We start from the raw sequence: 24,018 nt of genomic DNA, 5'->3' as shown, positions 1-24,018 counted from the left end.
ACTAAAATGGAAACTATAAACCCAAGTAAATTACATTCAATGTAAATGGTTGACGGCATTAAAAAACTAAGATTATCAGGTTAGCCAGAAAAGTCTGGGCCAGCTATATGTTTTCTACTAAGAAACTCACTTGAAATATAAAATTAGTAGGTTAAAAATAAAAGGATGGAAAACTATACTACACAAATCTGAATAAAAATAAAAGCTGGATCTATCGTGTTAATGTCAGACAAAGAAGACTTTAGAACAAGCACAATTACCAGGGACAAAAAAGGAATATTATATAATGATGAAAGGGTCAACTCACCAAGACGTAACAATTTCTGCAGGTCTTTTATAATAAAGCTTCAAAATAATTGAGTTAAAAACAAAAAGACTGGAAGAAATAAAGAAAGAGACAATTATATTTGGACATTTCAACATTTCCTTCTCACTAATTGATATAACAAATAGGAAATAAGCAAGTATATACAGAAAACTTGAGCAACATAAGCAACTTGACCTGATTGACATTTACAGAATATTCTACTCACCAACAGTAGAATATGCATTTTTTTCCAAATGTACATGAAGCATTCACCAAGATAGATCACATTGTGGGTAATAAAACTAACCTTATTAAGTAAAAAAAAAATATTCAAGCTATGTTTTTTGACTATAATGGAATTCAAGTAGATACTGATAACAGAAAAATAAATGGAAAATCTCCAAATATTTGGAAATACAAAATAATATATAAATGTCAATAAATAATCCATGTATCAAAGAAGAAATATCAAAGGAAATTAGGAAATAGTTTGAACTGAAAGAACATAAATCTACAACATAAAAAAATATTTATGATGTTACTAAAACAGTTTTGGGGGAATTTATAGTGTCAAATGCTTACATTAGGAAATAAAAAGACTTTTGAATCAATAACTTGAGCTTCCACCTTCAGAGTCTAGAAAAGGAAGACAAAGCAAAAGATAAAGCAAGCAAAAGGAAGGAAATCATTAAGGCAGAAATCTCTTAAATTGTAAAGAGACAAGCATTAGAGAAAAATCAATGAAACCAAAAGCTGATTCTTTGAAAAAAATTCGATAAAATTAATAAACTTCTAGCCAGATTGACCAACTGAAAAAGAGAACACACAACATCAGGAATGAAAGTGGGGATGTAATTACTGATCCCAGAATTATTAAAATGGAAAACTACAAAAAATCTCCCATGCACATTAATTTGACAGCTTGCTGATTCCTTGAAAGACAAAGAGTACCAAAATTCATCCAAGAAGCAATGGTAATCCGAATAGCCTGTATCTATTAAAGAAATAAAGTTCTGGTTAAAATCCTTCCAAGAGAGAAAACTTCAGATGCAGGAGGGCTGGAATTTAGGGCAAGAGATTGGAGCCAGCAAATAATGGGCAAATCAGGACTAGACTGGCTATGGGACAGTGTCCGAACATAGGTTTATTGGACCAACGGGAATCCCAGACTCAGCCTGCTGGCAGAAATGGGACCACTAACAGGAGTTCTGTCTTGGTCACATTGGCCAATGAACAGTTAATACCAGGCTTCAGTAGCTATATTCAAGAAGGTCTAGGTGATCTTTCAAGGACAGAGGAGTCTCAAGAGGACATGTGTGTTTCCCTGGTGATGCAGTGGGTATGCTGAGAAGAATTTTGGCTAAATTGTGTATGAGTAATTGTGTATGACTAAATTGTGTATGACCCGTGTATGACTTAGTGGTACTGGTGGCAAATAGTTCTCCTTTTAGAACTGGTTGCTTCCATAAGCTCCCTACTCAGCCACTGTGCTCTACAGTGGAGTGAAGTTTCTTTAGGTGACAAATACAAGCACCTTGTTATACTCTAGAAAAGTTTTAACTCTATTATAGTCATTTGTCCATTTCTACTAAGTCAACCTAGTATCAGTTGTTCATGCATTTTCATTCTTTCTAGAGCAGTGTTGTTGATATTAAAGAGCACAGTGCTCGACACTGCTAGTCTACTTTGTACTGCACTTTGTATACCATTGTGCTTATTTTCACACTTGTTATAAATCTGAACAACTCTCTCAGGTATTTATGGCCAGGTAGCTCTGAACAAGTAGAAATAAAAAGGTTTATTTGGGGCACCTGGGTGGCTCAGTTGGTTAAATGTCTGCCTTTGGCTCAGGTCATGATGGTCCTGGGATCAAGTCCTGCCTCAGGCTCCCTGCTCAGCAGGGAGTCTGTGTCTCTCTTTCTCTCTCTCCCCTCCCCCTCTGCTCATGCTCTCTCTCCCTCAAATAAATAAATAAAATCTTTGAAAAAAAGAAATAAAAAGTTTTATTTTTGCAGTTACAAATAGTACCTATAGTAAAATATCTCTCATATGATCGAAAATGAAGAGTTTCCCTCTCATCGAATTACTCTAATGTCCTCTGCAGTTTTGGCCATGTCAAGGAAGATGTGAAATGATTCTCTCTTAAATATGAGAAATATTCAAGGTTATAGTAAATTTCTATAATACTTCATAGTTACTTTGTCAATATTGCTGACCTATTGAAATTATGAAATCTTATGGATCAGGTATAACTTCTACAAATTTTTGTACAATCTCAAGAAGGCATTTGGAACATTTAAATGATACTATACTCTGATTTTGAAGAAAACTTGTTTGGGAGTAATTTCTAAATTGCGAATGATCTTGAATACTTTAATAGCGATTTGCATAATGAGGAAGTGAAAGTAGGGAGCTCATGGGCAAGGAATTAAAAGTCTGAATTTCAGATATTGTTCATCATTTTGTGTCCTGGGAACCCTCACTTAATAATTGCTCTTGCATATTACAGATTTCTTATGAAAATTGTTGAGAATGGATTAATTGAAGGGTTTGAAATACAAGTAAATAAAGAAATGAAGGATTATTACCTCAGGATGTTGAGTGCCTTCTAAGGACATACATGGTTACTGTTTTCATGATTCTAATATATTAATAGTCAGTGGAAGACAAAGTAGAATTGACTGTCTGCCAAAATACCTATGTTCATTCCCCATAGTTCATATCATTGGTAGAAAAAAAATCAATATTTTCAAACGGTCAATAGATTCAGTAATTTAAAGAAAAAATGTCTTTGTTTTTGTCTTCCAAATTATAGTGAACAACGTGCCCCCTACTAAAGAGCAAGAAGGAGCTTAAAAAGAAAAAGGAAGCCTGAGATATTATACAGATTTTGTTGCTGTCATATTTGCCTAATTTGCAATGTTACTTATTTATGTTTACTTAATTACAATGCTGGTAGGTTCAGATTTTTTTTCAAATCTTTTAAACAGACCTAACATGTCTAATGTAAAGTAATAATGAAGGTCAGAATAAGATGTGAGAAGCAGTTGTCTTGTCAAGGCATAGTAATATAGGTATTGGGTTTGACATCATGATTATGAGCGTCATGGTGAAAGGATGTATGACTTCAACATTTTGACAGGAAACCACGGGTTTGGGTAATAGAGGATCAGATGATCAAGTGTGGGAGGCAGGTCCAAGTGAGTGTGTATAGTGTTTGTCCTTTGATATTTATTGTCATTGCTCAGGTTCTCACCGAACCTGCAGTTTTCAGGAACCGTGATGCGCTTACTGCCAGATGGACAGCTTGTGCTTCTCGCATACTTTGACTCCCCCAAGCTTCCCTTCTCCATCTGGAGTCTGGTTAAGTGTGCCAACACTGCAGCACCAGGAGCTCACTTCTACCTGCCTCTCCATGGCTGTGTTCTCTCCATGGAGCATCTATTTTTATATCACCTCATGCTGTAGTGCCCAGCTGGTTTTGTTGTTGTTGCTTTCAATTTGCAGCGATGTTAACTACAATGGTATTTATTCGTCATAAAAAACACCTTTAAGATAGGTCATCCATTTGCTCTTTGTCATATTTTTTTGTACAAATGCAGAGTGAATTTCACTCAGCTTAGTCAAGGACGCAATGCCACTTAAACACTTCTCTATTTAACAGTAGATCGTAATTTCCCTTCAATCTCTTTATAGCTTTATCAGGGAAAAGTTGTTTCTGAATTGGAATGTGAATGCTAGCCTTCTATAGTTAAAATAAATTCCATTGGAGAATCCTTGTGAGGTTCTAGACCCAAGAAGGGATCCTGTGGCAGAATCTCTTGTAATAAAGTTATAATATTTCCTTATACCTCTGCTTTCCTTGATTTTTATTATCAAACACAGGAGCTCACCTAATTTATGTATTTCAAACTTTACTCTGGTGGCTAGAATTCTTAATTTGGATACTATCTTATGGTTTTTTTTTAAACTCAAAACCTATTTTTATTATATCTTATTTTGAATCTTTATTACTGTAACTCCTCCAAATAATTACTGGCTTCTTTCCAATATTCACTAATTGGATTTGTGTAAGAATGTTACAAAGGACCACACAACACTACCCAATAACAATAGGGATGCCAAAGGATACGGGGAGAGGAGGATTCTAAGAATATCTGGATAAGGTTGACTGTAACTATTTGTTTGAAATATTCAGAATACCTGTACATTTGAGAGGACTAAACGGGGTAAATACATAAAGGAAGCAAGGACGTTCCCCAAAAGGAAGATTTTAAAAAAATATCTGGAAAATATTGGTGAACTCAAGAAGATAAATGGAACAAATTATGACCACCAGCTTAATAATAGTATGCTGGAGGGTGGAGGGACAACCAGCAAGAATAGTGTTGGGGTGTGATAGCAAAAGAAAGCAGGCGGTCTGATGCGCTAGGCTTTTGAGATTCAAATACAGACTAAGACCCTTAAATGAGCACATATTTGGATTAGTTTCTTCTCGTGATGGTTATCAATATGTTATGTTTGTCATATCTTGTATTTTCTTTTTTGTGTGAGGGTAAGTTGGGGAAATTATATTTTCCTTACAGCTCAGGGAAGGTTGCACTTTGATTCCATAGTTTTAGGATTTTTTAGCGAGGACTAAAAAATAATAAACAAGAAAGGATAATCCAGGTGAAGGGAAAAAATACATAATATGACTGGAAGACTGGAAGGATTTCAGTTTTCTCTAATTTATCATAAACTATGAGGAGTAAGGGTGAAATCTTAATAGGTAAGAGTCTCTATCCTACACCTGATGGGAGGGGATGAGTCTCCATGGTGATGGCTCTGAGGTTTACAGATTCATAGCAGCTGTGCATTCAGTATGAAAACAGATGAAATGAGAAAATGTAGTTGTGAGAAATGTAAGAAAGAGATACCAGGTCAGAAGAACATTATTAAAAATATCACCAGTTACTGAAATAACATGTGTTAAGTGATGCCTTTGCTGGTACTGTGTGGTCATTAACACCTAATGAGAAACTTGTATATGCCAGTGTGCCAGAATCTCGAGACTAAATATGGCAGAGTCCCATTAAGATTTTACAACCTGGTGGGGAGACATATTGTAGCATATCCATTAAAATGAATGAAGTGCTATGAAAGAAATATGTTAGAAAAGTAGTTGTAGTTAAATGCTTGGGCTCTGCAATCAGACTTTCTGGGTATGAATCTGGTGATTTGCAGGCTGAATATCTTTAAGGTTCAATTTCTTTATCAGCTTTTTAAAATCTGAGGAAAATAACTGACTACTTTGTAAATTATTGTGTATCAATACTTGTACCACACTACCTTTAGTGCTTGTTACACACAGTACGTTAGTTATGAGAATAATTATGAATAAAATGTTGTGAGAACAACATGGGATTTGTAGGCTATAGGGCATCAAAATCTCTGTGTGTGTCTGAGTGTCTATGTGTCTGTGTGTGTTTTCTGTGAGTGTGCGTTTGGACATGCGTGTTTGCATCCAAGAGCTCAGACTTTATAAGCTGTCACACAGATTTAGGCCCCAGTTCTGGCCTCAATGCTGATTAGTTCTGACTCTGACAGTTCACTGAATCTCTCTTTAGTTCCCTCGTATGTTGTAATTCCTACCTCAGAGAGTTGCGGTGTGGGTATTCAAAAGACTCTCTAGAGATTTTGCCAAATATAAATAAATCCATCCATCTCAGTCACTCCTTGCATAAGTTGGGACACTTGTATCTTTCCCTTTTAATATGTGAAAACTATGTTGATTGATATTACCTGGTTGCTTATGTTCAGAACATTTAGATTTCTAAAATTGCATTTTTACTCCGTCCATGACTTTGTTTCTGTGTTCAATTAGAGTAATCAAAATCTAGATGTAGATGTATCATAGACTCAAAAAGACTTAATACTGTTTCTTCGTAGAAATGTTTGGATAATTTTTGATGAGATTATATTTACCTTTAAGAGAACCTACATATTAAAACTCCTTTACAAAAGATATTATCAACACCCATTTACTCTGAAGAGCTTTTTCAACCCTAAAAAGTAGAGCTTTGAATTAAAGTAAATGAAGAACTCCAATACATAACACAAATCTGTGTCATAAAGCCCTATGTTAAATGGGCACTTTATTTCTTGGAATTTCTACCAGAGCCTTATTGGAAGTATACAGACAGCGGGGGAAGCGGACCCATATAACCAGAGGGGGACACAGTGACCTTAATGTCAGCATAGATGTGTATTCCTGCAGTTTCCAATTACCTGTGTTCATAGTGTCTCCTGTGAGTCACTGAGAAAGAATGTCAGCAGTCTACTTCTCATGAAGCTAGGCACATGTGTGTTATGTTTAATTTTGTTGCCATCTAAAAATTTGATGTAGAATGTTCACTTGCCCAAAATACTAAGAAGCATTACAGTATTTTGAGTAGCAGCAGGAAGGATGTGGGTTTGAACTCAGAAGGTATAAGGATGGGAGGGAGAGAGAGCCACAGCTTGAATGAAGGCAAAGAATAGAACAAAGCCTGTGGTCATGGGAGAATGAGAAGGCTTACAAGATGAGCGAAAGATGAAGCTAGACTTAGAGGTGGGGGGTGCCCAAACTTAGGGTTTATAAATAAGCATCATCCTTCGAGCTAGTTTAAGTGCCTAAAGTACCTAAAGGCCCTATCTTGAGACAGTATATTTCAATGCAATGGAGTTTGAGGCCAGGTGTCAATACTTTTCCCAAGTCCTTGCTAATTCTAATGGGTATAGTCCAAGGTTCACCCTTTGAGAAATAGTACCAAAGAAGATGAGGCCATTTGTTGAAGGCTCCATTTTGTGTAGGAAGTTAACATTAGAAATGTTCCAGAAAGATTGATCTGATGGAGTCGCATGCCAAGGGCCAATATGAAAGCTACTCATTAGTTCATCTATTTAGTGATGAAAGCCTGACCTGGCATGCTTACAGAAACATTGGAAAAGATGGAAAAGCTCTGTGTAGAGGGCCAAGTCAACAAAATCAGATGATCCCCACACTATTAAATATAGGACAGAGAAGAGGGAGCTCATATACTAAGATATCACTGGAAAGGAAAACAATTTTAAAGGCAATGGATAGAATTTATATTGGGTTCCTCCTTTATTTGATTACAGTTAGTCCAGTATCTATTTAAGGTTTACTCATGAGTTAACACAACATTCTAGTTTCTATTGCTATTTAAGGTTTATTCATGAGGTAATATAATGTAAAGATAAAGTACCTGGGTTTGAATTCCACCCCTTACTAAAATTGACTTAAGACAAGTTTGTTTACTTCACTGAACTTCCTATCTGTGAAAGGGCTGTACCAACCTCATAGAATTATTACAAGAATCAAGTGCGCGCTTTGCACTTTCTGCATCCCTTGTAAACATCAGAGAAAAACAATCTATGATACTTTATTTGTCTTTGGTCTCAGAATCCTGTTTGCAGAACAAGAATTTTAATTTATTTGTACTTATTGCCTTGTCTTTCACAACACAGAACTTCTAAACGAGAAGAATATATTTAAATTTCTGAGGTCGTTTTAAAAGAAATATATTGGTAGCTATAATATAACATACCTTCAGGACTCATGTACTTCTAATAGTTTACAAGCTGCTGCTTCTAGGCCAGAGCATTTCTAAGCACACTTTTTCTGCACTCAGTGCCAGTTCTGAATTCTTATCCCAGTTGCTAATTCATTAGTTCTTTGCATCAGAACGTAGACCAAGCAAGTGAATGGCTAAAAACACTGCTTTTTCACTCTTCTTTAGAAATGAGGTTATCATTTTCAGGCTCAATTCTTACTTTTTTGGGCTATATGTTAGAGGACCATTAGTTGCTAAATAGTTGTATTAATAAATATGTGTTTATTAAAATGAACATGGAGGTATTAGCTCTCCCAGAGAAAAGCAAAGCCAATTTAACCACATTTATGGCTTAAAAAAGCAGAGATGGTAAGTTTTGTCTTGCCATCATTTTTTTAAGAAAAAAAGATTCAAACTGCAATATTTTCTACCAGAATCTCATTTTTTCAAACCATGAGATTGGAATTGTTCTAGTAGTTCATCTCTTAAATTAAAAGTGAACTTCTCCCTCTGTGTGACTGTAGCAATAGTTACGATAAGCTACATAGGGAACTCGGGTCAAAGACGTATTGATTGTGGTTTTGGAAAGCTACTTTCATTGCTGCCTGGGTGGTTAAAAGAAAGGATACAAATGTGTATGTGTTAAGCCTTGGAGAACCTGGAAGTGTTTTGAGCTTGGCAAAATTAAATTTCACATTGAGATGTTTTGTTTAGCAAAACTCAAAACATATTTGGAAGATTGCTTTCTCTCCTAAGTTTATACCTCTGGGTATTTTAAGCAATATGTTAATTTCTGATTCATTTCCAGTATTTTATGAGAGCTTTTTGATAACCATGGGACCTTCTTCTTTGAACCTGGAAATATTGCCTTGCCAGTATTAAATTGTATTCTAGTCCAGAAAGCTTGAGTTCAGTTTAAAAATTTTAATCTGTGCCTTGATGGTTGGCCAAATATCGTCAGTCATTCCCAGTATGTGTTTAATTATATGGAAATGCTTAACTAGTTTATCTTATCATTACATATGTCGTTTTACCTTTATTATTGTGTTTGAGTGGAGATTCATTTAGAAAGAGTTCAGGACCCTAACCCATTAAGTATCAAGACTGTCTATCACTTTTATTTAGTAGAGTTGGCGTGCATAACATTGTAAATATTTATATATACACACATTAAAAAATGCAGTTATGTTGCATATATTCAGAGAGCCTCAAATTCAACAATTCTAGCTCTAAGCCAAGTTCTGAGAAAAATATATGGAAAATATCCTCAAATGGATGTAAGTTATGATAGCAGAGAGTGTCATAAAATTGGGGTTTTTTTTGTCATTATTTTACAGATGACCTAACAGAAATTACTCGGTGTCTGCTTTTCTCTTCCTTTCATGGATGTGTGGCATTCTTGATGTCATGAAAATAAACTATAGAGCGCAAGTTCAGAATTATTAATCATTGTACTTAGAAGGACTTTTTCATATTAAAATGTTGAAAACATTAACTGATCCTTTGAAGAATCTTGTTTTGTATATTTTATTGTCATTAGGGCACATTCTTATCGTATAAAGTTTATGAGAAGTTGTTATTCCTAGCTAGAGTTTTACTCTGTGTAATGTTGTATGTATAATTTCAGAGGAATCTACAGTTCCCACACAGATTTTCATCCTGTGTAACTCCAAGGGAATTCATTAACTTAAATACACAAGCTAGGAAAGATTCTGAATATCTCATTACTTCATAAGATGTAAACACTGACGTTTTAATGAGTGCTCTAAGGCCAAAGAAGACCACTTTTTTGAATAAAAAATAAAATAAAAATATTTTAATCCTTGCTTTTGCCCATTAATGTTTATAATTGATCAGATAACTTTTATATTTAGTTACTACTTTTGTGCTTAGAGATGCTCTGTACTAGAAGTGAAATAGTCTAAAAATACTGTAAATATAGCTGCTTCCTTAAGGAACCTTCATTTCTGTGATTTCTAAATGTACAAATGAAGGGACAAGAACATACACATTCACGATGGTTTTGGAAATGACTCAATAGGAACCCACTACTGTGGTTTCTACAGTAACAGAAATAAGACTACATATAGTATTCTTTTTTTAAAGATTTTATTTATTTATTTGCCAGAGAAAGAGGGAGAGGGGGAGCACACAAGCAGGGGGATGAGCAGGCGGAGGGAGAGGCAGGCTCCCCGCAGAGCAAGGAGCCGGATGTGGGACTGGATCCCAGGTACCCAGGATCCCGACCTGAGTGGAAGGCAGATGCTCAACCGACTGAGCCACCTAGGCGTCCCTACATATAATATTCTTAAGCAGGTGACTTCTTTGAGACATATAAAGTACATTAGAGAATATTGCTTTTCATGTTTAATCTTTATTTTCTCCTGGTAAGTGAAAGCTGTAGGAGGGGGTTTGGTTTAAACCTTTTTTTCTTCATAGGAGGCACAAGAGCCTCAGCATTTAAAATAGAAGTTATTCTTTTGACCATGTATGAGTGGAAAATAAGAATATTTACCTTTGCTTTTCTTTTTTTTAAGATTTTATTTATTTATTTGACAGAGATAGAGTGAGTTAGAGAGACCACAGGCAGGGGGAGAGGGAGAAGCAGGCTCCCCACCACGCTCTGATGTGGGGCTCCATCCCAGGACCCTGGAGTCATGACCTGAGCCGAAGGCAGACACTTAATGGACCGAACCACCCAGGCGCCCCTTAACTTTACTTTTTTTTTCTTTCTTTTTAACCAATTCAAATGTACCATTCTGGAGTATGCTTCTTGGAAATGAAATTAATACATTATTCAAGTGACTATAATTACACTGTTTTGAAGAATATGGTATATATAAAATTGAATGGGTTCACTGGTGATCCAATAACTATCATATGCAGCAGAAATTGGGATTCATGTGTTCTTTTCCTCCTCTCCAAGGTCTCACCCTATGGGTTGTCAGTATTAGATTGTCCTGGGCTAGTGTAGATGGATTATCTAGTGTTGTCACCCATACCCACATCACTAAGGGTGCTAAGCCGCTGCTTCCCATACCCTTCTTAGGCCATGGCTGCTGCATTTACAGTCAGAATTGGTCAAGAAAGTGTTATGAGGTGCCCAAGAAGATTACTTTCTGTCAAACATATTCCTCCACTCCCAGGTGTGCATTAGCAGCCCCAGTTCCTGATGGTCAAGATCAGTTACCCTGTCAGGATGGTGACACCTTACCTTGCCTGCTGGTCCCTTGGCACAAAAAGCTGAAAGTACTCAAGCAGTAGTCATAGTTTAAAGTTCAGTTGTCTTGTCATTTGGTAGAAAAACTCCTTTTTTGTGAACCAGGATATCTAAATGCTCAGAGTCCAGAGCTGTGGGGATGTGGACAACTGAGAGTGATGGCAATAGGGCCATTTCTGTTTCTCTCTCTTGGCTGTGTGTGTGTGTGTGTGTGTGTGTGTGTGTGTGTGATTCTGGCCCACACTCAGCTGTTAAGAATTTGTTAATTTTACATGTTTTCTTATTATTCAATTTTAAGGGCTATATCTTCCTTTTGTGCTCTGTTTCTAACGTCCTCAAAATGTCTGTGTATGAAATAGCTGCAGGCCTCTGGGGAAGGACTGGAGAATCATTATCATATATTTTTTATGGCATTGAAGAGTTATTTCTGTAGGAACCGTGATTCCTTCTTCAGTATATAGATTCCAGGTCTGAAAACTGGCTTATATCTTGAAGCTCAAGATATTTTTGGTGAGGTGGGAGGTAACCATTCTTAACCTTCTGATCATCCAGCTTCCATATTTTTGATTAAATAATATCTTTTCTTGGTGGTCCATCTGTTTTGCCCCTTGGCTGCCATGTTCTATTAACTGTATCATAACTCTGTCAGGGTCAGGGATCCTGAATGAGACTGTAGCCTTGCCATGCATTATGATAATTGCCTCTACCTGGCTTATGGTAATGGAGCATTGTTCTATGATCTCTGTTTTTTTGTTTTTTTGTTTGTTTTGTTTTGCTTTCTTTTTTTTTTTAAGATTCTGTCCTACCTGTTGTCGGTGAACCCAGTTCTGTAACACCATTTTCTGCCATCAGTCTTGGCTTTTAGAGGATTATCACTTATTACTGACACTGGTTTTTCTTTCATCAGCATGTTCCTTATTAGCCTTAGTAAGTGGTGACTCTTCAGGGCCTTTCTATATAGTATAGTCATCTGGTGGGGTTTCTGGCTGAGTATTGTATATCCATTCAAGCATACTTACTTCTTTGAGCCTTTTAATCTCTCTGACATGACCATTCTGGCATTTCTCTCTTACTTAAGGTAGTTCGCATGTTTGCATTATCTTTTGTGTCCTTTCAATGATATTAAAACCTTTAGCACAGGATGGTGCTTCCGAATGAATAAAATCTCTCTTATATAATTTTATGTCCATCCCTTAGATTGAGTCCTTGTACTCTGGACTCCTCCAAGTACAAGTTGGCAAGGTTCTGTAAGTTCCTTTGGATACTGTCCTTGCGTCTTTTGGGCTCAGCTCATCCTGGTCAGTTTATATTGTGATTTAACCCTAGCTACTGGTTTAGCAGCCAGAAAGGGAGGTGAAGGCAGATCTTGAGTAGTGCATGCTGTCTTTCAGAGTAAGGCCACTGCATCATCTTTAAATAAGGGAAGAATATTAGTCCTTAATAAGATGGAGTAAGCCACTTCTTCAGGCTTAAAAGTTTCAGATAAATCTTAAGGTTCACAGTTTTCAGGTGCTTCAATTCATATTCTTCATCCCATGTGTTGGTACCATTATTTCCTAAGTAGAACCTAACTTTGGTATAGCTGACCTGCTGAGATTGGGAGGAATGCCCTTCTTTAAAGTTCTGTAACTCTTACGATTTGGCTTTGGACCTTATTTTTAATTTTCTCTGCTATCTGGCTATAGAGGATGAGAACTCATGCTATGATGACCATCAGAGTCCTAAGGTAGGTTGAAGTGACTATACCCTTAAAGCATACTCCTCTACCAGTCATTGGATGCTGGATACTTACATGAAGTGGGTTTGGCTACGGATTTTGCAGCTTTTTCAGCCAAGAGGGCTAATAGCTGAAGTCTTTCAGTCAAAACATTTCCAACGTCTGGAAACCAATTATTCAAATAAGATGTGGGATCTGGGCAGCCCATCAAAGCATCCATTAAAAAACACCATAGGAAAGACTCTAGTAGTAGTATTCCTCTCATATTTGTAGGGGTGGTGCAAATTACAGTACATAAAAAAAAATCTACCCTTAAATATACTATCATGCCCAGATATATTTACAAATCATTTTTGCCAGGGGTGCCTGGGTGGCGGAGCCAGTTAAGCATCTGCCTTTGGCTTAGGTTATGGATCCCAGGGTTCTGGGATTGAGTCCTGCATTGGGCTCCCTGCTCAGTGGGGAGTCTGCTTTTCCCTCTGCCCCTCCCTCCCGCTTATGCCCCTTTCTCTCAAATAAATAAAATCTTAAAAAAAGTAATTTCTGCCAATTTAAGGAACAAATGATCCCATTCTTACACAAATTGTGTGGGTGACTAGGAAAGAAATAATATCTGCCAGCTCATTTTATAAAATTGGTTTGATTCTAAAGCTAGACAATACAAATAAGAGTAAAAATATTATGGGCCAATTTCTTTTATAAATCAAAATGCTAAAATCCAAAATAGGAGCATAAGGGGCTTCTCTAACCTGATGAAGTATCTGCCAAAACATTAAAAACACAGTCAGTTCTAAAATATTAGAAGGCTTGTACTTAAAAGTTGTAAGACAGGTGTTCCTGCAATTACTGCTTATTTTCAATATTAAGGTTTTAAGAATTGTGTAAAACAGACAAAGTTTACACACATGCAAACACTAGAACTCTAAAGAATGAACAGTTTATTACTTTCAGATGATAGAATTGTCTTCATAAGCAATGCAAGAGGTCTATTGGAGCCAATGGAAATATCCAACATATCTGATGAATAAGAGAAAAAAATATAAAAATTATTTTCTTATATACAAAAAACATCTAGAAAATATAATTTAAGATGTTAGTATTTATTATAGCAACAAAATATGAAAGTTTATCTAGAAATAATTTCAACAAGACGTGTATAAGACCTTTATGATGAAAAAGATAATTTATGGGAAGGTATACATAAAACCAAAAATAAGTTGAAATATGATTAGGAGTGTGAAAATTAAATATCTTTAAAATGAAAACTTTCTCTTTATTAATTTATAGAATCAATGCAATTCTAATCGATACTTCAACAGGTTTTTTTCTTGTAGCTTGACTATCTGCTTTTGAAATTCATGTGGAAAATCATATTGCTGAGAAGAACTGAGAACATTTTGAAAACTTAGGTAGGGGGGTTGTCCTATTATATATAAAGACTCATCATAAAGAGATTGTTATCAATACAGTATGGTATTAAAGACTGATATACTAGTGAAACAGAATAGAGGGCCTATAGATATGTGACATATTTGTGACAGAGGCAGCATTGCAGGTATTTGGAGAAAGGATGGACATTCTTTAAATGAGGCTGGAAAAATTAGTTATACATATAGAAGAAGGGAAATTTAATTTTTATCTATCACAAAAGAAAAAAAAATAGTTCAATGCAGACCAAAGACATATGTGTGAAAAGAAGATTTTAGAATTTTAAAGAAATTATTTTTATGACCTCAGAAAAAGACGTGCTGCTTAAATATGACTTGAAATCACAAAATATAAAGGAAACAGGTTATAAAATTTGTGTTAAAATTAAATGCACTCATTTGAATTGAGTTACATTGACTAAACTGTAATCAGCATCCACTATAAGCCAGAAACTATTGTAATGAGAGAAAATTGGTATCGAGAGTACCTAATAAGAACATACAATCAATAAGCATAGGACAAACCTACCAAAGGAAAACCATCACAAAGAGTAGGAACAGCCCATTCTCAAAAGAGAAAGCCTTTCAAACATGTGTATACCAATGCTTAGCCACATAAGTAATCAGGCAATGTGTTTTAAAACATTTGTTTTTCTTTACACATACATTTGCAAAAAAAAAAAAAAAAAGAGTTGATTTCCTAGTGTCCTTCAAAGGTGCTCAGTTGTTTTTTTTAGTGTTATGAACTAATGGACTTAATGTTCAATATGATCATTGATTATCCTTATCGATGTTCAAATTGTCCCAGTTTTGGCCAGCGGAAGCTTGTTCAGTTGTTCTTGAGTCCTTTAACATAACACTTTTATCTTTGGTAGCTTCATTGTTTTCTGGTTTATAGTACATTCCAGGCTCACCTTATTCATTTCCTAACTGAAACTTACAATCAGTCATTTTTTTCAAAGAACTCTGATTTTTTTACTGGGAAGTTTTCCTGGGTGCTAGTGGTGTTTGTTACCACTGTGTTGGTCATTCATTTTTTTTCTCTAGACTTTATTAATGGACAGAACTAGGAAATATGTGCATATATTATTTTTAGTATGTAAAAAATTAAGAGACAACTTTATTATTAATAAATATATGAACTTCTCTTTTGTACTTGATATTGTGCTAGGTATTGGGAATTCAAAAATAAATAAGGCAAAATCTCTTTCCTTAGGGATTAATAATGTAGTATGTCACAGCATGGAGACTTTAGTGAACAATACTATATTTTATAGTGAAAGTTGCTAAAAGAGTAGATTTTAAAAGTTCTCACAATACACTCGAAATTTATAACTATGTGAGATGATGCATGTACTAACATGTATAAAATCACTACATTTTACACCTTAAACTACACAATGTTATATGCCAATGATAATTCAACAAAGCTGGAAAAATAATTTAGTATATCAGGTAGGTTCTTTTAATGGCCATTCAAAGACAACTTTAAATTGACTAGTTAGCTATTTTTCTATTTTACCATTCAAAAAATTAGTAGGCTTAGGTACCTGAGGGTCCCTTTACATCATTGCAAGGAATATTAAAACTAGGTAAAACTGCCAGAATTTGTCACATCACCCTAGCAACTGCTCATAGTATCAGTTTTCCCAGTTCTGTACCTTTTAGCTTTAACTATGCTGAGTATCAGTGAATGACATTCCATCATTACAATTGGCTGCACGCTTAAATTACTTTTACTTTTTTCTCCCAGACAATGGCTCTAATAATCATTCTTTTGAGACCACTAATGAAATTCAAGAAAAAAAATGGATTTTAAGCATTAGTTTTTAAACATATTAGTCCTTTCAGATGGCTTTTTTAAGACCTTTTTAAAATTTCTTTTTTATTTTTTAGAGATTGGTTTGTTTTATAAGACTCCAGCAACTTTTAAAGTGAATTAATATGTAGGTTTCTTTTTTTATACCACTGGGTTATTTTGCTCAATAGTGAATATGTAATTTTTGTTCATGATATGCATTTGGCAGGTTTTTTTTTTAAACTTGTAATTTACTCATTTTTTTTTAAATTATCAGTAATCTCTACAGAGAGATTGGGATTTAATGGCCAAATTTCTAATTATATCTACTTGCTAAAATTTTTGCTAGTTTTAAATATTTACATTTAAAAAATGATATAATTAAGGACAATATTTTCCTGGCATTTATAAAGATTTTATTTACCTGATGTGCATGAATTTCTGTTTGTATTTCAACATCTGTTTTCTTTTACTTTATTAGCTTAAACAAGGCTTGAAACATGAAGGGTGGGTTCCTCAGTAACATTAATATTGCCCCTAGGTAAGCAGAGTCTTAGGTGGGTTTATCCTTTCCCATATGCAAGTCATGATTAACTAACTCCCTTTCATGTAGTAAACACTTCCTTTGTAGATCACTTCCATTTTTCAGTAAGGTATATTATCTCCATATGCCAGTGCAGGTAACATCCTTGTTTCTGCAAATCTGAAAAGAAACGGAGCCACAAATATCTTCACTCCCCATGTGAGACCTTCACATGCTTAAGACGAGTCACCAGCATGACCTCATACTGAAATTTTTAGACAGGTGATGTTTCTGTCTCAGAAGCTTGTAACTCTAACAAATAACCTGAAGTCAGTGCTAATCAACTGCTACTTAAAGCAAAAGGTAGATATTATATGATGGGCAATAGGGAATGGTAAGTTTTTAAAATAATAAATCCTATCAGCAGGTTTAGTAGTATGAATCAATATCCTAGGGTTTTCTAAGCCTTGAATAGAAGGAAGTTGTCGGCGAGTGTATTTATTGATAGTGAGCACCACACATTTAATATTAGTGTAAGTTACTGGCACTTTATAAATCTTTTAAAGTAAAAGTTTAAAATGTTGGAAATAGTATTGACAGGATATTTCACTGTTCTTTTAATTTTTGCTTGTTTCGGTGTGAATAAAGTTCCCTTTAATTATCCTCCCAATTATTTAAAGTTGCTGGGACTATCAAAGAAAGAAACAGAAATCAGTATGTGGAGTCAAGTTTTTAGGATATCAATGAGCTTTGAAATTTTGTGAAGTTTATTTCACAAACTTTATGGGTTTGCAGAGGGGGATATTAACCAAAGAGAAAACTCAGCCTTGGACTTGTGCTCAAGAGGAAATCTTTTACGAAGAACCAGAAAAGTTGGAATGCAGCATTTTCTCTCTTAACCTTTCCTAACAGTAGACTAAATAAAAATGGGAAAAAAGTGGGAAAAAAGATTCTTTTTGTGTGAAGGGATGACCAGCCAGTGGGTAAAACATAGTTGGGATATAGAAAACAGCAAATTTGCATGAAGTCTTACTTCCAGGAAGACATCAAGATTTACTCCAAGAGCTAGTGTCAATATTTAGAAAATAAACAAACTTAATTAAGAAAGAAGTATCAGGGTTGACTTTTGTAGAAGTGGCCACAAGTGTAAACAATTGCAAGCCTGAGGGAAGAAAAAACAAGTGTTTACTCTGTAGCTACAAGATGTATGATGTGGGAAACATAAATAAACCAAATCTTGGTAGCGGTTGATTATATATTCTTTATTTGAGCAGTAGAAGAATGGCAGTTTTGAAAAACTGAGAAGCTACAATAATTTGTTTTCTTAAAGATTGTAACAAATCATTAGGCCATATGCAAAAAAAAAGTTTCAATATTGATTTTGACATTGTTTGATCAAAATACTTTTCTGTCAGTGTTTTCTTTTTTGAGACAAAGAGTTCAGAATGAATATTTGTGGTATGGGTGATATTTTAAAAATGTTCTGAGAAATCCTATCCATGGGCATTGTGGGCTATAAATGCAGATTGATATGGTATTTCAATGGATCTTTTGTTATGAGAAAAATTTTGTTTTCTGACTTAAAAAGAAAGATGTTTATTTGAAAAGTTAGCATTTAATCATATCCATAATGTAAAATTGCATTAAGGCAGGAAAAAAAAAGGATTTAAAAAAGACAACTTGTTCCTTGTATTCTGTGTTCATAATCTATTGATCAATCTAGATTCATCTTGAAACTCATGGATATCATGGAAAATGACTTTATTATAAAATGTCACCATTTTCTGGAGAAATATTCCTTGCTCTAGCATGGTTTATATGTATGTGCTTATGTGTGTGTGTGTGTATGTGTATATGTTTGTACTGCATTTCAGATGGAACATTTGATTTTGTATTGAGGTGTTATTTTATTTCCTGATTTAGGAAGTGATTGAAGAACACTGTGTCATTCTAGCAGAAGTTCTGTGTTTAATTTTGAGGATGTTTGGATAGGTTTTTTTTTTATAATCAATAATGTAAATTGATTTAGAGGTTTTATACCTCACCACACCTCCTCCCTTCAAAAAGACATCTTGTTTGAAAATGTCCAGAGAAGAGTCATGTTATCCAGAGACACTTTTCAATCTAGTTTATGGGGCAAGAATAAGTAAATCATTTTATTTAACTCATCATTCATATTTCACTAGATGGACACTTTTTAATTGCAGATTAGAAGATTTTGCTTAGTTTATGTAATAGTATATTATAGAAGTGAAAATGCAGATCTTGGGGGGAAACCCTATAAATTATTTTAAATAAAACATTGGATGGGCTGTTTTCTTACAAACAATCACTACAATAATTGGACTGCAAATACTTCCTTTTTTATTATTAGAAATTTAAGAAGGAAATATGCTACACAAAAAAATTCTCATCCTAATTTTTTTTGAAGAGTAATTTTGAGAATCTGTATAAAAATATATATTTACTTATTTTTATGTTGTATCAAGACTTTAAAGATAATTGTTTCCCAAACTTGGAACTTAGATTAACTTTCATGTGTGTCATTTGGGGGCAAAAATTTATTCTGTGCATATGAAATGCCACCAGAAAATTGTTTTCCCTTTTAAGTATTGTAACATTATCTCCAAGATGTATAATTAGAACTTTTGCCAAATCTTACTTTTCCTTGGGAATTTGCTTAGTGGTTGTCAATCAAGTAAAAATAGTTGACTTTTGAGCCTTCATTGTTGTCCTTGTCTGAGGAAATTTTTACTAAGCCTTTGTTGTAGGGTAGAGCAGCCAAAGCAGCCTTGTCAGGCCTTCACATGACCTCATTCTTCCTCCCTAAATCCAATATCAATAAAAGCAGAAAGTTTAAACTGTATATGGAAACAATGTAAGAAGCAAGTGCTCTTGACAATTGTTGAATCTTTGAACTATCTCTTCAAATCTCATAAATCTCAAGATATCTGATCTGTTAGTTCAGTCTGTATTTCCTGAGTATATCAGTGTGATGTTTAGAGAAAAGTGGACACATTTCCCATAACTACACTTAATAATATGCACTACTGAAATAAAAAAGAAAGGCAGTTGCCCTTTTTTAAAGTTTTTGTTGAGTATCTAACAATAATCCACTCAAGATTGAAATGATTTGAAATATTGCTTAGAATGGTGAATATTTAGTATTTTGGGTCTTAAGGCAAACCTGTGACGTATGTAGCATGGCTAGCTTTATTTTTGTCATACACAATTTATACCCTGATCCAGGGTATTTTCTCACTCACATTTTTTTTTGTGTGTGTCTCAAAACATATATTGAGGACCTACTTTTTGTCAGGCACTCTGGCGGTGAGGGTTTAAAGATGAACAGCAAATGCTTCCTGTGGTCAGTATTTTCAAAATTAGAGTGAAGAATCAGACTGTTGAAAACGTGGTATGATATCTGGTGTGCTGGTCTATTACTGAGAGAAGCACAGGCAGGACACGGAAGCAGATGTGACACCAGATTGGTTGGAAAGAGGAGGTTTCGGAAAGGGCTTTCTAGAGGTAATGCCTGAGGAGACTGTATCAACTTGTTTATTACAGTACGCTATCAAGTAGTAACCAGCTACCAGGTACTTTTGCATTAATTCAAGTAAATGTATTCATTTTTGTGAGGGTATTTAGTTTGCAAGCATTTTCTCCTGAGTGGACCAAAAGACTTTGCTTTTGGCAAAAGTAGTGGCTCTTTACTTTGTGTGATCCTTTCTGACAACCTAGGGTGGACCTCTTCCCTGCAAAACATGTTGTGACTGGGTGTATACACTCATACGTATTTTTTGCATACAGCTTTTAGGAAATCACAAGCTCTAAGCCTCCTTAAAGCTGGTGACTGGATCTCAGCTTCAAAACGGAAAGGCTAAAGATCATTGGGGAATCTTGAATGGGTGGAAGAAATATCATTTAAAGTTACAGTGTAAGGAACCACGATCCTGAATTGCTCATTCTTACCATACATTCTTCTATAAAATGTGTTTACTCTACCTACTGCAATAAAAGCTATTTGTCTTTCTTGGTCTTAGATTAAAAAAAAAAAGTAGTACAATGAATGCAAATAGCTTTCAGAAGAAAAACAATACCTGTGGTTTTCCATGTAGTTTAAAAATTGTTCTTCTTGACATTTTATTTTGGCCTGTTGGTTAGCTCCAACCCCGTTTTTGACCGTAGGAATCCAAGCAGAATTCCAAACAGATAGTAAATATTCTAATTGTACTTGAGCATTTCCTTAGTATTATCATTAATAAGCAGTTTCCTGTATTGCTTTCAGTTCTGATATCCCTGACCTCAAATCACTGTATTAAATGGGGCTAATAAGTAATAATTCATACTTTTTTGAACTGTTTCTAATTTTTGGTTTTTTTTGATGCAAAACAAATAGAAAATACCATAAAGAAAAAAAAAAACACAAAGAAACTCCAAAGTGGATTTGAGAATTACAAATATCTTGGAACCTAAATAACAAATACGTGTTAGATTATAATACAAATTCTAAATCCATGTAATATAGAGTCTTGTGGTCCAGTTTGCTATACCAATGCATAAGTAAAATATTTCAGCATGCAGAAATAGGACACTTAGATTTAAGTAGAAGATGAATCAAGGAAACCCTCAAATGTGTGCAATAAGAAGAAAGAAATTGTGCATTTTAAACTGTGTGATAGGTTGTAATTTTAAGGTGGCTATTTTTTTCTTTCTTTTCCTGTTGATAGTATCAAAATTTAACAATACATATGGCCTGCAGTATATCAAGTCTGTACACAAATGAATTGGCTTTGTCATGGACTATGGCTTGTTCTCAAAAAATATTTGGTTTCTTCCTGAAGCAATTCATGCTGTGTTGAGAACGGACACACTATACTGAAGCTTTTAGTTCAGAAAAGATAACAGTAAATAAAAAAATGGATTTATGTATTTCAGAACAGTTTTGTCTCCTTTTAAGAATCATCTGGCCTTGTGCCTTTTCTTCTCCCCAGAAGTAATGTTTTTGCTTCTGTGAAGTGTTATATCCTTGGACTGCTGTTCTGTTTTTGATATAATCCATCCATCAAGACATGAATCCTATTGCATGTGAAAAGTCCTTACAAGAAAATAAAAATCTAAAACACATTTGAGTTTTATTTTACTCATACTTCTTTTACTGACAAACTGCGTTTTGTTTGGTTGAGTGCCTCAGCTTTCAAGTTAACCAGCTGATTCAGAGAGGAGCAAAACTTTATTCTTGCAAAAAAAATAATGCTAATAAAGATGATGACAATGACAATTATTTGCAGTAATGGCAGCTTGTTAAAAATGTAGAGTCTGAGGCCTCTCTCCAGACCGACTGTATTGAAGCCTGCATTTTAACCGGATCTGCTGTGATTCCGACTCGAGTTAATGTTCCAGTGACACAGTTTTCCTGTCTCTAGTTGTCCCAAGCACTAAGAAAGGAAGAGCCAGGCTCAGAGTCACTGCCAGTCAATGCAGTCAACTGTTTGTATAGTAAACACACATGATGGATTTAAATAACTCGCAAACTTGGATTTACCTGAAAGTGTAAAATTCTGAAAAAAAGGTGCAAAATTTATTTTTGCGAAAACTAAGAAGACTTTTCTATAATTGCAATTTTTTTAAAATTTAGGCAGGCCATCTATTTCTTCAGATGTCTGGCTTTAGGGATGGTGGAGCATTGGTGGTTTCTGCTAGGGGTGTATGAAGCTGATTAGAATCTGGCTTCAATTTCAGGCATCAAGACCAACCTCCTACCCAGTGCTGTAAACTGTTCTACAGACCTTTCATTACTTTGTCTTTATGATAGTAAAAGATAGTGAGCTTCTACAGACTGCCATTCCATTGACGGTAGGGCAGAAGAGAGGAGTTGATTAGATAATTTTAATTTTAATGAATATTTTTCCATACGGTGAACTGATAACCTACCTTGAACTAATTTCTATCTCCTTCCTTTCTAGATTTACACATAAATCTAACCCCTTCCTATCTCATATCATTTTGTGTGAGCAAACTAAACTGGGTAAATAATTTTACGTAATAAACTTTTGACCAAAGCCTGAAGTAAAGCTTTCAGGATTGTATTCTAAATTTCATAAATTAATTTTATTAACTATTTTTTATAGCTAAAATTCCTAAATAGCAAGGTTTAGATCTACTAAAAGACAGTGATTTGAAAAGCATGGATTTCATCATTTCCTTAAATTTTAATGTATTTTCTTCCTCTTCTGGTTTTGCAAAAGAAGAATTTGAAGAAAATTTTGAAAAAGAAAATTTGTAAACTTGTATCATGAAACGGATATCCCAGAATTTCCAAGGCATTTGTCAGTGTTTTACAATCTCATGATTAACTTATTCTCTCTCTTAAATTTGCTGTGTTTCTTAAAGTTACTATATTTTGACATCTGACAGCACTGAGAGATTGATTAGTCTAGTTTTGGACTCAAATAAAAAGGAAGGTAATTTTTTTATTAGGTTAATGTATATTTCTAACCTTAAAAGGGAAATTCACATACTGGTTTTAGAGAAATTATCTCATTTTTTCCCACAATTGTTCACAGAGCTTTGTTTTATTAGGTAGCATAAAAGACTGGATATAAAAGACAGAGTCAGTGTGTTTTCAGGTTTTGGGGCAATGATTTTGAAGCTCCTGAAAATATGGACAGTGTTTTACTTATCATTAAAGATCAAAGGTTACCACCTAGTCATTGACTAAATAAATGTTGACTTAAATAGTATTTTTGGTATTTATTTATACATTTTATAGAAACTCAGAGGCAATGTCATCTTTAGAGAAAGTGCGTATAATTGTATAAAAATGAGATGAATAAGCTGCTGTAATGGTCAATATTTGCTGCTACTTCTCCTTCTACCTGCTGCTGGTCACCAGCATCTACTGTAAATTCAAGCACACTTATCAGATTTTCATTTACTTGCAAATTAGAAATGATTGCTGAATTCACTTTCTTTAGATTCCCCCATAAATCAGTGACCGGTTCATTCAAACACATGACTTAACCCCTCCCATCAAACATCAAAAGTAAGAAAATGTAGGTCATACCCTTTTACAAGGGGTTCATATTATGGTATAACAGGTCCAATATTATATTCAGTTATAGTTACTTTTTGAAATATCTATGTGGACCGCATTTCCATATTTTTAGCAATATTTTTCTAATTAGCTTTGTTTGCATTGACTTTGCTCTTAAATATTTTACATTTTAATTGAACTTTTCTTTTTTAGCTGTGTTTTGGGGTGATATTGCCTTAGATGATGAAGATTTAAGTATCTTTCAAATTAATAGGACAATTGACCTTACACAGAACCCCTTTGGACTTGGACATACCACAGGTATGGTTGATTATTTGATTGAATTTGGTTCATTTGGAGAAAAGATACTCTTGAAATGCTTTAAGTATTCT

At 34.5% G+C, this 24,018-nt stretch overlaps 1 protein-coding gene across 3 annotated transcripts in view; it reads left to right on the top strand.

The window, feature by feature from the left end:
* Positions 1 to 24,018, top strand: part of TLL1 (tolloid like 1) — a 202,837-nt gene that overhangs the window by 63,318 nt on the left and 115,501 nt on the right. For all 3 annotated transcript variants that reach the window (XM_002921315.4, XM_034661408.1, XM_019801867.2), the window contains one exon: positions 23,840 to 23,947. In XM_002921315.4, coding sequence (XP_002921361.1) covers positions 23,840 to 23,947 — 108 coding nt within the window. The remainder of the gene's footprint in view (positions 1 to 23,839; positions 23,948 to 24,018) is intronic.

Source organism: Ailuropoda melanoleuca, chromosome 5 (assembly GCF_002007445.2).
Source record: "Ailuropoda melanoleuca isolate Jingjing chromosome 5, ASM200744v2, whole genome shotgun sequence".
Classification (NCBI taxonomy): Eukaryota; Metazoa; Chordata; class Mammalia; order Carnivora; family Ursidae; genus Ailuropoda; species Ailuropoda melanoleuca.
The sequence above is the reverse complement of the archived record's forward strand: the minus strand, read 5'-3'. Positions and strand labels throughout refer to the sequence as shown.